Source organism: Nasonia vitripennis, chromosome 1 (assembly GCF_009193385.2).
Source record: "Nasonia vitripennis strain AsymCx chromosome 1, Nvit_psr_1.1, whole genome shotgun sequence".
In the NCBI taxonomy this organism is placed as follows: domain Eukaryota; kingdom Metazoa; phylum Arthropoda; class Insecta; order Hymenoptera; family Pteromalidae; genus Nasonia; species Nasonia vitripennis.
Genome location: NC_045757.1, coordinates 11,062,398 through 11,074,674, shown reverse-complemented (window position 1 = coordinate 11,074,674; position 12,277 = coordinate 11,062,398). Strand labels below are relative to the sequence as shown.

At 36.9% G+C, this 12,277-nt stretch overlaps 1 protein-coding gene and 1 non-coding gene across 51 annotated transcripts in view; both read left to right on the top strand.

The window, feature by feature from the left end:
- Positions 1-12,277, top strand: part of LOC100114105 (Down syndrome cell adhesion molecule-like protein Dscam2) — a 64,158-nt gene that overhangs the window by 9,034 nt on the left and 42,847 nt on the right. For 7 of the 50 annotated variants that reach the window (XM_032599866.1, XM_031930724.2, XM_016981045.3 and 4 more), the window contains exon 7: positions 1,970-2,093. The exons of 1 other annotated variant lie outside the window; for it this stretch is intronic. In XM_032599866.1, coding sequence (XP_032455757.1) covers positions 1,970-2,093 — 124 coding nt within the window. Of the gene's footprint in view, positions 1-1,212; positions 1,337-1,596; positions 1,721-1,969; positions 2,094-2,446; positions 2,571-2,628; positions 2,753-2,898; positions 3,023-3,188; positions 3,316-3,632; positions 3,757-4,096; positions 4,221-4,470; positions 4,595-4,654; positions 4,776-4,937; positions 5,059-5,369; positions 5,494-5,688; positions 5,813-6,113; positions 6,238-6,498; positions 6,623-6,852; positions 6,977-7,802; positions 7,927-8,713; positions 8,832-9,688; positions 9,819-12,277 lie in introns of all 50 variants that reach the window. 42 more of the 50 variants (XM_016981046.3, XM_031930757.2, XM_031930732.2 and 39 more) reach the window with 20 other exon arrangements.
- LOC116417670 lies at positions 10,412-10,532 on the top strand. Its single transcript, XR_004227918.1, has one exon. It is a non-coding gene; the product is annotated as a U5 spliceosomal RNA (small nuclear RNA).

Below are 12,277 nucleotides of genomic sequence, written 5' to 3'. Positions count from 1 at the left end.
TTTCATATTTGGTCATTTCTCATTTTCTTATGAGATATATTTTCTGATTGCATTATTTATATTTACTTTCGTAGCAAGTTTTAACAATAAAATTTGGTAATCGTTAGCTAGTATTTACGTATGGTAGACAAATTTCTTCAATAAAATTGGATTATGTTCAAAAAGTATTAAGCCTATTGAAAGCTTCTTATGCATCTTATCTACTCTCTACTGCAGTAATTAAGATAAATAAATTGATCTAGTGTTTCTATGTAACATTTTCACAGTCTAAATATATTATTAGTATTTCAAATCATTCAAAATTGTTTGCAACAACTTGTTTATTTTTCATTATGATTTATGTACTTTGCATCAGGCCAATACTTATCCGTGGAAAGATGGTCTTTTAAATTTAATATACAGAGTGATTCAACCATTGTGTTATATGATGAACAAATACATATAGTACGCATTCCATAATTATAAAATATAAAGCTTATATTAACCATAATTAGAATCACAAAACTATTTGCTGATTATTCATTTCATACATTTAAAAAAGACAGATAAATAAAGATAACTTTTATATTTAATTTATGGAAATATGTGTTTACAACTACAAATAATCCAATTTTATTCACTTTATAAAGAGATAAAAATGAACATATACATATCGCGTTCGTATCCGCAAATAAACTTGGTTTTAAAATAACTAATAATAAATAAAATATGTCGAGTAATCAATATTTTGAAAACTAATTTATATGAAAATGGAAATTTAGGTGTACAGTACGTTTCACTTATGTTCATAAAAATGGAATCATTAACATATTAGTTATGTGTAAAACCAAGTTTATTAGTGTCAAACCTGAATGCTGGGACAGGGTACCCCTGCGGGCACGTACTGCGTATTCGCGCCACCGGAGAGCTTTTTCCATATTACACCGCGCTAACGAGATCTTTTGTCAAAAATGTTTTATGCTTTTTTTATCATTTTCACAATATTCGATTAATGGCTTTCTCGTTTACTAATGTTACCATGCTTAGCTTCGATTGGACCGAAACAAAACAAAATCATTTTCTCAATTTCATGCTTTATTTCGTTACTATTACTTAATTGGAGTTGATGCGATACCTCAAATCAACGTAATTCCAAAATAGTGATGTGTAATAATGAGCCATTTCCGTAGCAATAGCAAAAATCAAAAACTTTACGCATTATTCACTGTGCAGAACCTGTGGGAAGTGTAAGACCCAAGTTTCCAAGTTTGGAAAATCTCATTGGACTGACCACTACTTCCGGTAAACATTTACGGCTTCTATGTCCGGGTCAGGGATTTCCAGTCCCATCTCATAGGTATATTAATTTGTTAACTGATAGTTTACCTACTAGCATTTAACATGTTCGCATAAACCACGTTACATAGTTGTAGTAGAGAATTTTATTCTGTAGGGTTAAACGTGTACAGAGGACAGAGGTATCGCATTTTCATCCTTCGTGAGGCAACAAGCAGTTCTTTCGTTACTCCATTCACGATCAATCCACGTAGCGTTTATTTCTTTCAAATTACTGTTTTGAAGTATATTTGAGTCTTTAAACTTTCCTACATTGTGCAGAACCGGTGGGAAGTGTTCGACCAAAATTTCCAAGTTTGGACAACCTTAGAGGGCTTGTGACGAATGTTGGAAAAAGTTTACCACTACTTTGTCCAGCTCAGGCCTTCCCAGTTCCGTCTTATAGGTAGGCCCATATTCCAGGAACCACAATTTCTTGCAGAAATAAAATTATGCACTCACCTGTACTACCTATTTCTATAAAACACCGGTAAATTAGTTTATGGATACCGCTGACTTCTTGTTGGAAAATACACATGAGGACTTTCAAAAGACTGGCTACAAACAGGACTGTGACTGATATTTCCGAAACGATCCTTTACTCGTATTATCTCTATGAAGCTACTTTTTTTTATGTCTGTATCTATGTTCGTAGAGCCTGTTGCTGGCGTCAGACCGAAATTCTCGACGAGCGAGAACTCGCGCACTTATACTAATCGGTTCGGCGAGCCGTTGACGCTTTTCTGTCCGGCACAGGCATTTCCTGTTCCAGTTTTCAGGTACAACTATCAGATTATCAGTACTTAGAAACCGATTCTCTCATATTTCTCGCAAAAAATGCACCGCAATAAACCTGTCAAACTAATCATTGCCTGAAACAATGCAAACATCTTCGTTTCTTTGTATTTTTTTTATTTTTATTTTTTCCTTCCGCAAGCAGATCTCTTATCGAAACTCCTGATTGCGCTTGAGACACAAGCAACATGTCCTATACTCTTATAAATAATATGACTGCATCATTTTCAAGCAACAATATATCATATTTTTCACGCGAATGGCTGTGCAACTATAAATGCTAACTTGATGTCGTCCGCTTTATTGCGTAACATTTCTTTCACGGCACCCTCTACAGAACCAGTTGGCAGTGCACGACCAAAATTCCCCAGTATGGCCGACTCACAAACATTCAAAGCTATGCTCAATGGCGCGATGACTCTTCTATGTCCTGCCCAAGGGTTTCCTGTTCCGATGTACAGGTAACTTGTTACAACAACAAACAGAAACTAAAATACGGCTTCGTTTACACCAATCTAGAACCAGCCTCGAGCACACGACCACAGTTGGCCGGTAGCAGTGACCTCCAGCGATTTACCACTGCTGTCTCAAAATCCGTAACGTTACACTGTCCCGCACAAGGATTCCCGGTTCCGTTGTATAGGTAGATTTTAAAATGTTAAAGTGTTATTCATAATTTAGACGTAGATACGGCTGTTACGCCCAAGGGTTTCCCGTCCCGGACATACGCAGGTGACTCCTTAAGTTAGATATCAGGTTGATTGATGAAATGGCGCGATGACTTTTTAGAACCAGCCTCAAGCACGCGACCGCAGTTATCTGGCGGTACGGACTTCTTTAGATTCAGCGCTGCAGCATATAAGAGCGTTACTGTTCAGTGTCCTGCCCAAGGATTCCCGGTTCCGCTTTATAGGTAGACCAACTTTTCTTTTTACTTCGAAAAGCTTCGTATAGCGCTGCGTAACTCTTCTCCAAGGTGTATTTTGTCCCAGGTCAGGTTGTAATGTAGAGTTAATGAATACGTGAGCGGAATAAACCTTTTATTCTTTACCTGTATGTTTCGTTTAAAAATTATTTAGAACCAATATCGAGTACGAGACCTAAAATGACGGCTCTAGACGTCAAATCGACAAATCCTTCGGTGCAATTCGGACGAGCTTCGACTCTGCTTTGTCCCGTACAAGGTTTCCCAGTACCGAACTTCAGGTAAAAATAATCGCGATTTATGTCAAATGAAATGTGATGAAAAAAAAAACGTGCTCTCAGAGTACCTATTCTCAAAGCAGTTTTAACGCTTCTACATTACAATTCTTTCTTAAAAATGAATTTTTCGTACGTCAGAACCGGTATCTAGTGTCAAACCGAAACTATCGAGTACAGATATCAAAGTGATAATGCCGACTCTTAGCACCAGTGAGGTGTCGTTGATATGTCCGGCGCAGGGATCGCCTGTCCCAGCCACACGGTGCGTTCTTATAATTTTATTTTATTTTTTTTCAAAAATTTCTCGTTTGTCTTTTTAGAGCCGTCGTCGAACACAAAACCCAAATTAGCTACCAATCGAAAAGTAGAGTTTGTGGATGCGATGATAGGCAAAGAGACGAATCTGATGTGTCCTCTACAAGGTCATCCTGCACCTCGCATGAGGTTAATATTCGATCCAGATTATGATTTTTTTTCTAGTTATACTAATTGATAAAAGGCTCGTTTTCGATGCTCCAGAGGCCCTGTCCTAGTTACAAATATTTGTCTTTAAATCTCAACATTTTATCGGTTATTGTTGTTGTATATTAGAGCCTGTCGCCACAAAGGCGCCCAAGTTCTCGAACGACGCGAAAAAATCATGGTACGACAAAACATCTGGCTTCGACATAACCCTATTTTGTCCGGCTCAAGGGTTTCCTGTCCCGAGCTACAGGTATATATAAACAGTCCCGAGCAACCAGTTGAATTTTATTTTCTTTCCATTATTTTGAAACAAAAATAGAGCCAGTATCTACAAAGCCACCGAAATTCTCGAATGATGCGGTGTTAGCTTGGTACGTAAAAGTCTCTGGACACGACATCACGCTGTTCTGTCCTGCGCAAGGGTTTCCCGTTCCTAGCTACAGGTACAGTCTTTCGTAATAGCCGATGGCATTACACTGCATCCTTCTTTTTTCTCGAATAAAACAAAATATATAGAGCCAGTAGCGACAAAAGCGCCAAAGTTTTCAAACGACGCGAAGCTAGCTTGGTACGACAAGCAATCAAAGCACGACATTACGCTATTCTGTCCAGCGCAGGGGTTTCCCGTACCATCGTTCAGGTAAATCTTTATCGTCTCGATCAGTCCGTATTTAACATTTCTCGTTTCATCAGAGCCTGTAGGGAGTAAGGCACCCGCTCTGATGGGTGATTTGAGAGGTGGATGGATGGCAAAGAAAGCCAACACGAATATTGCGCTTCTGTGCTCGGCCCAGGGTCACCCTGTTCCCATATTTAGGTAAAAACATAGTCTTTTAGTTGCGGATGATTGAGCGAGATTTGTGTGATTTTTTCCTAGAACCGGTTCAAAGTAGAGCTCCGTCGCTTTTCGGTGAAGCTGGTAGCCTCATGAAGAGACAGAAAAACGACAACATAGTAATCTTGTGTCCTGGACAGGCTCATCCTGTCCCTACGTTCAGGTAATCTTGACAAATTAACTCGACAGTGACAGTGTGGGACAATCGACTCGCAAATGCTATTTTTGATAACTCGGACCCTGGTTACCCTGTCCTCGTGATTAGGTGGAAATGAAAGATTCTCTTTTGCGGTCACAAAAAAGAATTCGTAAATTTTCCCCATAGAACCGGTACAAAGTAGAGCACCTTCGCTGTTTGGCGAGAAGGGAAGTCTCATGGAGAGGAAAACAAACGACAACGTAGTACTTTTGTGCCCAGGACAGGCTCACCCTGTCCCCACATTCAGGTAACGACATAAAGCTGCAATTGTTTGATAAAGCGTTCATAAATTAGGGCAACCATATTCCTTATTTTCGGCAGTATTAGTAACTTTTGGTTTCGTTTTCTAAATTACTTGTTTTCCGATAAAGAACCCGTCGGCAGCAAATCGCCATCAGTTATGGGAGACACAAAAAGATGGATACAAGTAAAAAATTCCCAAACCTTTGAGATTCCTTGTCAGGCACAAGGTTTCCCGGTTCCAGCTTTCAGGTAGAACCGAAATTTATGTACATACTAGATGCGTAAATATTTCTATCTTTGACGAAAATTGTTTAGAGCCTCTCGGAGTAAAGGCACCCAATTTCCAATCTGACGACCGCAGTAGTTCATTTATACGATCCATTCACGAATCAGTTACTTTGCAATGTCCCGCTCAGGGCTTTCCCGTACCAATGTTCAGGTAACCGCCTTAATAAGAAAAAATACCTTATTTTAAAATCCACTTCGTAATAGGGTAACATAGTCGTTTTTTGACGGTCTGGTTATGTTCTCAGTTAACAAAATCGAAAGTATTTAAGGCACAGGGTGTCCCAGTTCCAGCTTTCATATAAAATCACTGAAATATTATATAATTATAAACACAAACAATATTTAGAACCTCTGGGGGCTAAGGCACCGAACTTTCAAACGGACGAACGCAGTAAATCGTTCGTACGATCGATTCATGAATCGGTAACGTTGCAATGTCCTGCTCAAGGCTTTCCCGTGCCGATGTTCAGGTAATGGTCACATTCCATGCATTAGCTTCTTTATGATCTAATCAATTTTTGCAGTATAGCAAAAAAATCTGGTTATTTTATTAGCGTTAGATTCTATTTTCTAGTAAAAACAAAACGCAAATTTCTAAAACACTCCTTTCGAAGTGCAAGCTTTCCTGGTTCCAGCTTTCAGGTGTATAGAAGAAATTTCTATATATGTACAATAATTGTATAAGCATATTAGTATAAAATGAATATGTCACAACAGCATCTATAAAGCAATCGTAGTCCTTACATTGTTTCTTTGATGTATCTTGTTTAGAACCTCTAGGAGTCAAAGCACCAAATTTTCCATCGGACAGTCGGAGCAACTCGTTTATACGATCAATTCATGAATCAGTAACGTTGCAATGTCCTGCTCAAGGTTTTCCTGTACCGATGTTCAGGTAATTTTCTCACCCCCAGAATGAGACTTTCAATCGCCTAAAAAATATCTTGCAGTATGATAAATATCTAGATGTTTTTCATAAGTTGATCCTTGGTGTTCAATTTAAAAATTAAAAATTGCGCATGTTTTGTTGATGAGGCGCGGGGTTTCCTAGTTCCCACTTCAGGTTTTCAGAGCAAATATTTCTACTTAAATAAAATATTATTTTATAAGTTTCGTTATACAATGGTCCATTATTTCTCTGATAAATATTGTTTAGAGCCTCTGGGGGTAAAGGCGCCGAATTTCCCGTCGGACAGCCGTATCAACTCATTGATGCGATCTATTCATCAATCCGTAACATTGCAATGTCCCGCTCAGGGCTTTCCCGTTCCGATGTTCAGGTAATGAAAGCTTATATCAAAAATCAAATCTAGTTACAAATCAATAAGCTTGATAACCACTTAGAATCGAGAAAGCCAATATAATAAATAATTTCCTATAGGATATGCTCCCGCTTATCTGATAATATAATTTACTTGTTTATGCACTGAATTCGGCAACCCTGCTTCAACATTTCAGTTTAATATATTTATGATGAGGTATTCGATTATTCGTAACATTAAATTCTTAGAACCGGTAAATGGTGCAAAGCCAAGAGTGGCATCAACACAGAAGTACGATGTTCTTTCACATTCTATTTCGTCAGAAGTAGTTATGCTTTGCCAAGCTCAAGGACATCCAGTTCCAAACTTCAGGTAGCGCATTTATATTAAAAAAAAATCGGTAATACCGTGGAGAAATTTTTTTTCAAAATTATCATTAGAACCAGTAAACGGCGCAGCACCCAAGGTTCCTCCGACTGCTAAAATAACAGTTCTATCAATCGCACTCAAGTCTACTATATCAATGTTGTGCCAAGCTCAAGCCAACCCAATCCCAATCTTCAGGTATGATAGTATTATTTGTCAATGAGCAAACGTAGCAGATTAATCATGAAAAAGATTACTGAAAAATCGAAACGAAAGCATGATTTTGTTCAACAAAAGATAAAATATATTTCTTTTTAAGTTCTTTGTTAAAATAAATGTTGGTACTGACATTTTTTAGAAACACTGGGTAGTAGTCCTCCACGTTTACCACCAAGGTCGAAATTCGACGGTACTACCAAATCGATTGGCGATTCCGCAACCCTATTGTGCGAGGCTCAATCAAGTCCAGCGCCGTTATATAGGTTTGCGAAAATCATTCGGCTAAAGCTTAATTGTCTGAGTTGTCCTTGCTATACTGATTATCTTGAAGTACAGATTAGATGGACAAGTGCACCTATTTTTTCCCAGCTTGTTGAAATCAAAGTACATACAAATGAAAATTGTTTTACTGAGAGGGCAGTTTTTTTCGTAGCAACAAAATAGCTGAAAGTCTTCGAAATTATAGCATTAAAAATATACCTGCTCCCAGCATTGATCAATTTTGAACACTCGAACGCATTAGCTGATCAAGTTAATTTCTCTTTAACTAAATTATATATTAACTTGATGACGTTCATTTTTTTTTCACGATTTTTTACGGGTCGTTATACAGAACCAGTTGGCAGTGCTCGACCAAAGTTTCCGACTATGGCAACTTTAACACAATTTAACGCCATGCTTCACACTTCGATGACTCTTCTATGTCCTGCTCAAGGATTCCCTGTCCCTATGTACAGGTAAATTATAACTAGACCAAAACACGGAAAACAGGGGCGGTTCATACAGTTATATGCACAAATTCAAACATTTAATCATAGAATCTAATCGTAGAATGACTCGCGATGATGAGTAGATATTTGAAGACTTCCACGGAAAATTTCCCCACGGTGTCTATAATAAAAATTTTATCAAAGTCATGGTATACAATAGTCAAATTCGGCTGTAAATTGGAAAGCTGTTTTCAGTTTGATGGCAAAGGAAAATATTTGAATTTCTTTTAACATTTTGAAAACTTACGAATTCTTGCAAATTATTCCCAGCATTGATGATTTGAATATACGAACTGATAAGCTTACAGTGCATACTTTTTCCCCCTAAACACTAGGCTAACTCAATGTTGTTTGCATTTTTCAACAATACCTTCAATACAGAACCAGTTGGCAGTGCACGGCCGAAATTTCCCAGTATGGCAAATTCACAGACGTTTCAAGCTATGCTCAAGGGTGCGATGACGCTTTTATGTCCTGCCCAAGGGTTTCCTGTCCCGATGTACAGGTAACTTATAGGAACAGCAGTAATAAAAGTAAAATTCGGCTCCGTTTACATCAATATTATGGTTCGAAACCTAAAATCGTACTTAAAACAGAAAGCAGTGCGTTTTTTACTGAGTAAATAATCGAAAATTCTATAATTATTTAAAAATATACCTTTTCCCAGCATTTATCGCGTTAATCGTTTTCTGAACGAATGTCATAAGCATGATGTTATCTACTTTATATTACGGACCATTTCTTACAATAACAGAACCAGTTGGCAGTGCACGGCCAAAATTTCCAACTATGGCCACACAATTTAATGCCATGCTTCATGGCTCAATGACTCTCCTATGTCCTGCTCAAGGATTTCCCGTCCCTATGTACAGGTAATTCGTTATTAAAATTGAATACCACAAAGTAGGTGGTATAATACTCGACTACAGATTACTAGTTGCTATTCGAATTCTTGAAAGTGATACTTGAATCACCGATTTTTTATAACAATTGCGATTGTAATGGGTCCTCGCACTTTATTCTTTTTATCGAACAATAAGGCATGGTACATAACACTCTAGATCAATTTTTAATAGAGAAAACAGTATCCACTTCTACTTCGTAGAAAATATAAAGTCAATACAGTCGTGACAGCGCTTAGAAAAGAATACCTGTTCCTAGCATTGAAGATTTGAGTTTTTGATAGATCATCAGTTGCTTAAGGTTTTTTCACCAACTTGAATAAAACGTTTAACAGAACCAGTAGGAGGAAGTCCTCCGCGATTACCGCCTAGATCAAAGCTAGGCGAGGTAACCAAAGCGATCAAGCAGATGGTAACATTACTCTGCGAAGCTCAGTCTAGTCCCCCGCCACTATACAGGTGAGACGCGATTTTTTTTCCTTGACGCGAAACCTCGATAAATCGTTGCCGGTAGAAAATATGAACAGCGGCTTCCCGAAAAATACTCGTTCCCAGCATAAAACCGCATGAAACTGCTCGAGAAAGTCTTACGTGCTCGCGTGACTTTTTGTCATGGAGATTCTTTTACACACCTGTATAGAGCCTCGAACGGGAATGCCACCTAACGCCAAAGACAAGGATGTCAATGGCATGAAGCGTTCAATAGCGGCAAAAAAAATCGTCGGTTTGCTTTGTCCCGTGCAGGGTTTCCCGTCGCCGTCATTCAGGTAAAAAAAATAATAAGCAACGATTAATCACCAGTGTATGTCTCATATATGCGATACCAGAGCCGACTAGTAATGTAGCGCCGAGAATAGCTGGCGAGCGATACGAAGGTGGCCGATTGGTCAGTGTTTCCACGGGAAACGTCGTTGCTCTGATTTGCGCAGTTCAAGGATCGCCGGCTCCTATTCAGAGGTACAAATGTTGTACGGACGCTATCGTCGTTTCGCGAAATGGATAGATTGTCATTAGAGTGCTCCACGCCAAGCGGTGCGTGAAGTTTGACGACGATGGGAAGTATTCTGTTATGCCCAGTGGAGAGGAAAACTCATCGTTCGAATTTCCCGACATCTGTTTTTAGATCCGGGGAGAATCACTTTTTTCACTGACTTCTCGGAAATTCATCCATGTTCCATTTAAGCTTTATTAGACACAATTTGTTGTTTTATACCGCCAGTTTCTTTCTTTTTTTTTAACCCAAATCATAATGTTTTGCTAGGAACGTCACAAAGTTTGGATATTAGTGAAGTCAAAGAATAGAATGCAACTTATTAAAAACGATTTTTCATTAAAATATTTTGGTCAAATTAGATTTTTTTATTTTATTATCACTTTAACTATTCAATAACAAGTAATTAAAACGATTTTATCGTTGAATTGTACGTTTAAATCGAGGGATGAAGTGTACCTAGCTCGTGAATCATCCGCCAGGTGGCTATTAGTTTTAAATAGTCGCAAGAGAAGTAGCCAAGTGAAATACATGAGTTCGAAGCTTCGTCAATGCTTCATCACTCTGGTTTCCCTTCATTACACGAATAAATCTTTCGCCTTTTACTAAAGATTTCCGTGGAGGGAAACACTTGATGAGTCTATAGACTTATTTTTTGTGTGCCCAACGAAAGTTGGGCCAATAATATTATTTAAATAAAATAATTTAGTTAAAAATACAATTAATTAAATAGAGTTAATTATCTTAAGTTGTTATTATTCTGTTATGCTTATAGAGGAGAGAAAAACACGTTGTTTAAATTTCCCGAAATCTCGTTTTAGGTCTGCAAAGAATCACTGTTTCCACTGACTTCTTAAAAATCCATCGTTGTTGTAATTAAACTTTATTAAATTAGCGGTTTCATTGGTTCCATTTAATCAGTTTTTTAAATAGAATCTTTATAAGATTTCGTAAACAGAACAATTACCACAAACACATGCTTATAAAAATTTACATTTTTTTTTAATACCACAAATTTAATGTTTTGCTAAAGACGAGTTAGCCATATCTCGTCTTTGCAGATCCCACCAGCAATGTCGCTCCCCGATATGCTGGTGAACGTTATGAAGGCTGGAAATTAGTCGAAGTGCCCATTTTAAAAACAGTGGCCTTGAATTGTGCGATTCAAGGATCACCTGTGCCAATTACAAGGTACGTTAAGGTATTGGGGTTTATAAAAAAGCGATAATTTGTCTTCTCTTGAACCCCAGAAGAGTGAAAATTAAGCTAAAAAGAGTGAAGTTATTAATATTAGTTTGATCAAGTCTTTCGCCAGCATTATGAATAATTTGCAGCTTACAAGTTTCAATATCACCTGGGCTACATGTTTTTTTATCGAACACATTCTGGCACCTCATACTGCGATGTATTTACACTACATCAACAGGTCTGATCTATGGGTCAGACGCTGACTAGAATAGCAATAGCATGACATTGCAAGGTTTTATTTTTTGCGATGATTCGTTTGGTTATTTGTGTGAAAATCATTTGGTCTACCCCCTTACTTAAAAAAAAAAATCATTTGCTTTTGCATTTTTAACACAACATGATGTGGTAACGGTGTGTATCAAGAAGAATTCACATCTCAACAGACTGCGTAGGCTTGCTATCAAATAGTTTCATGTTTACGTGCTGAGCTATTTGGTTGTTTATTTATTTTTTACTAACATTTTGTTGGCATAATACAAATGTAACTTATTGCACAGAAAGAATACAACAACTGCAATAATTAAATATTTTAATAAAGTAAAAAAGAATAGGATTCTAAAAATATAAAAATAGATCGATGTTGATTGGCATTATTTTCGCAATATATAACATTTCATTTTAAGTAATTTTTAACATATCTATCTATATCATTATTCACGCAGTAAATATATTCAATGGAAATAATTAAGGTTCCAAATACAAAAACCATGGTCCGTACTAGTATATAATTTTTTTTAACGAAAACAGTTCTATGTAGTATTCTTTCTGTGTAAAAGATGAGTCCCGAAAATGAAAATTTTCAGAAGTCAAATTTATTGGTTATTTGATATGACAATTTAATTAATTCATTTCATATTTAAAAAATAGTAGTAAGGACTTATCTTTTTTACATTGTACATTTTTCTAATAAAAAATTTGCTCCAATTCGTTACTCCAAAACTTGGTACTTGAATATTTCAAATGTTGAAATATACTATTGATTAAATGATTTATAGAAATTCTATAGCCCAACTTGTTTACTAAACTACATTTTGACATTCATAATAAAATCAGAAATTAGATTATAAATTAAAAAATACAAATTTTCATTTCTCATATGAAATTTTAAGCTTTTCCATCATATAATCCTTAAATAAATGAATTAAAGCAAATTTATGAACGCAATGAGCACCGACCA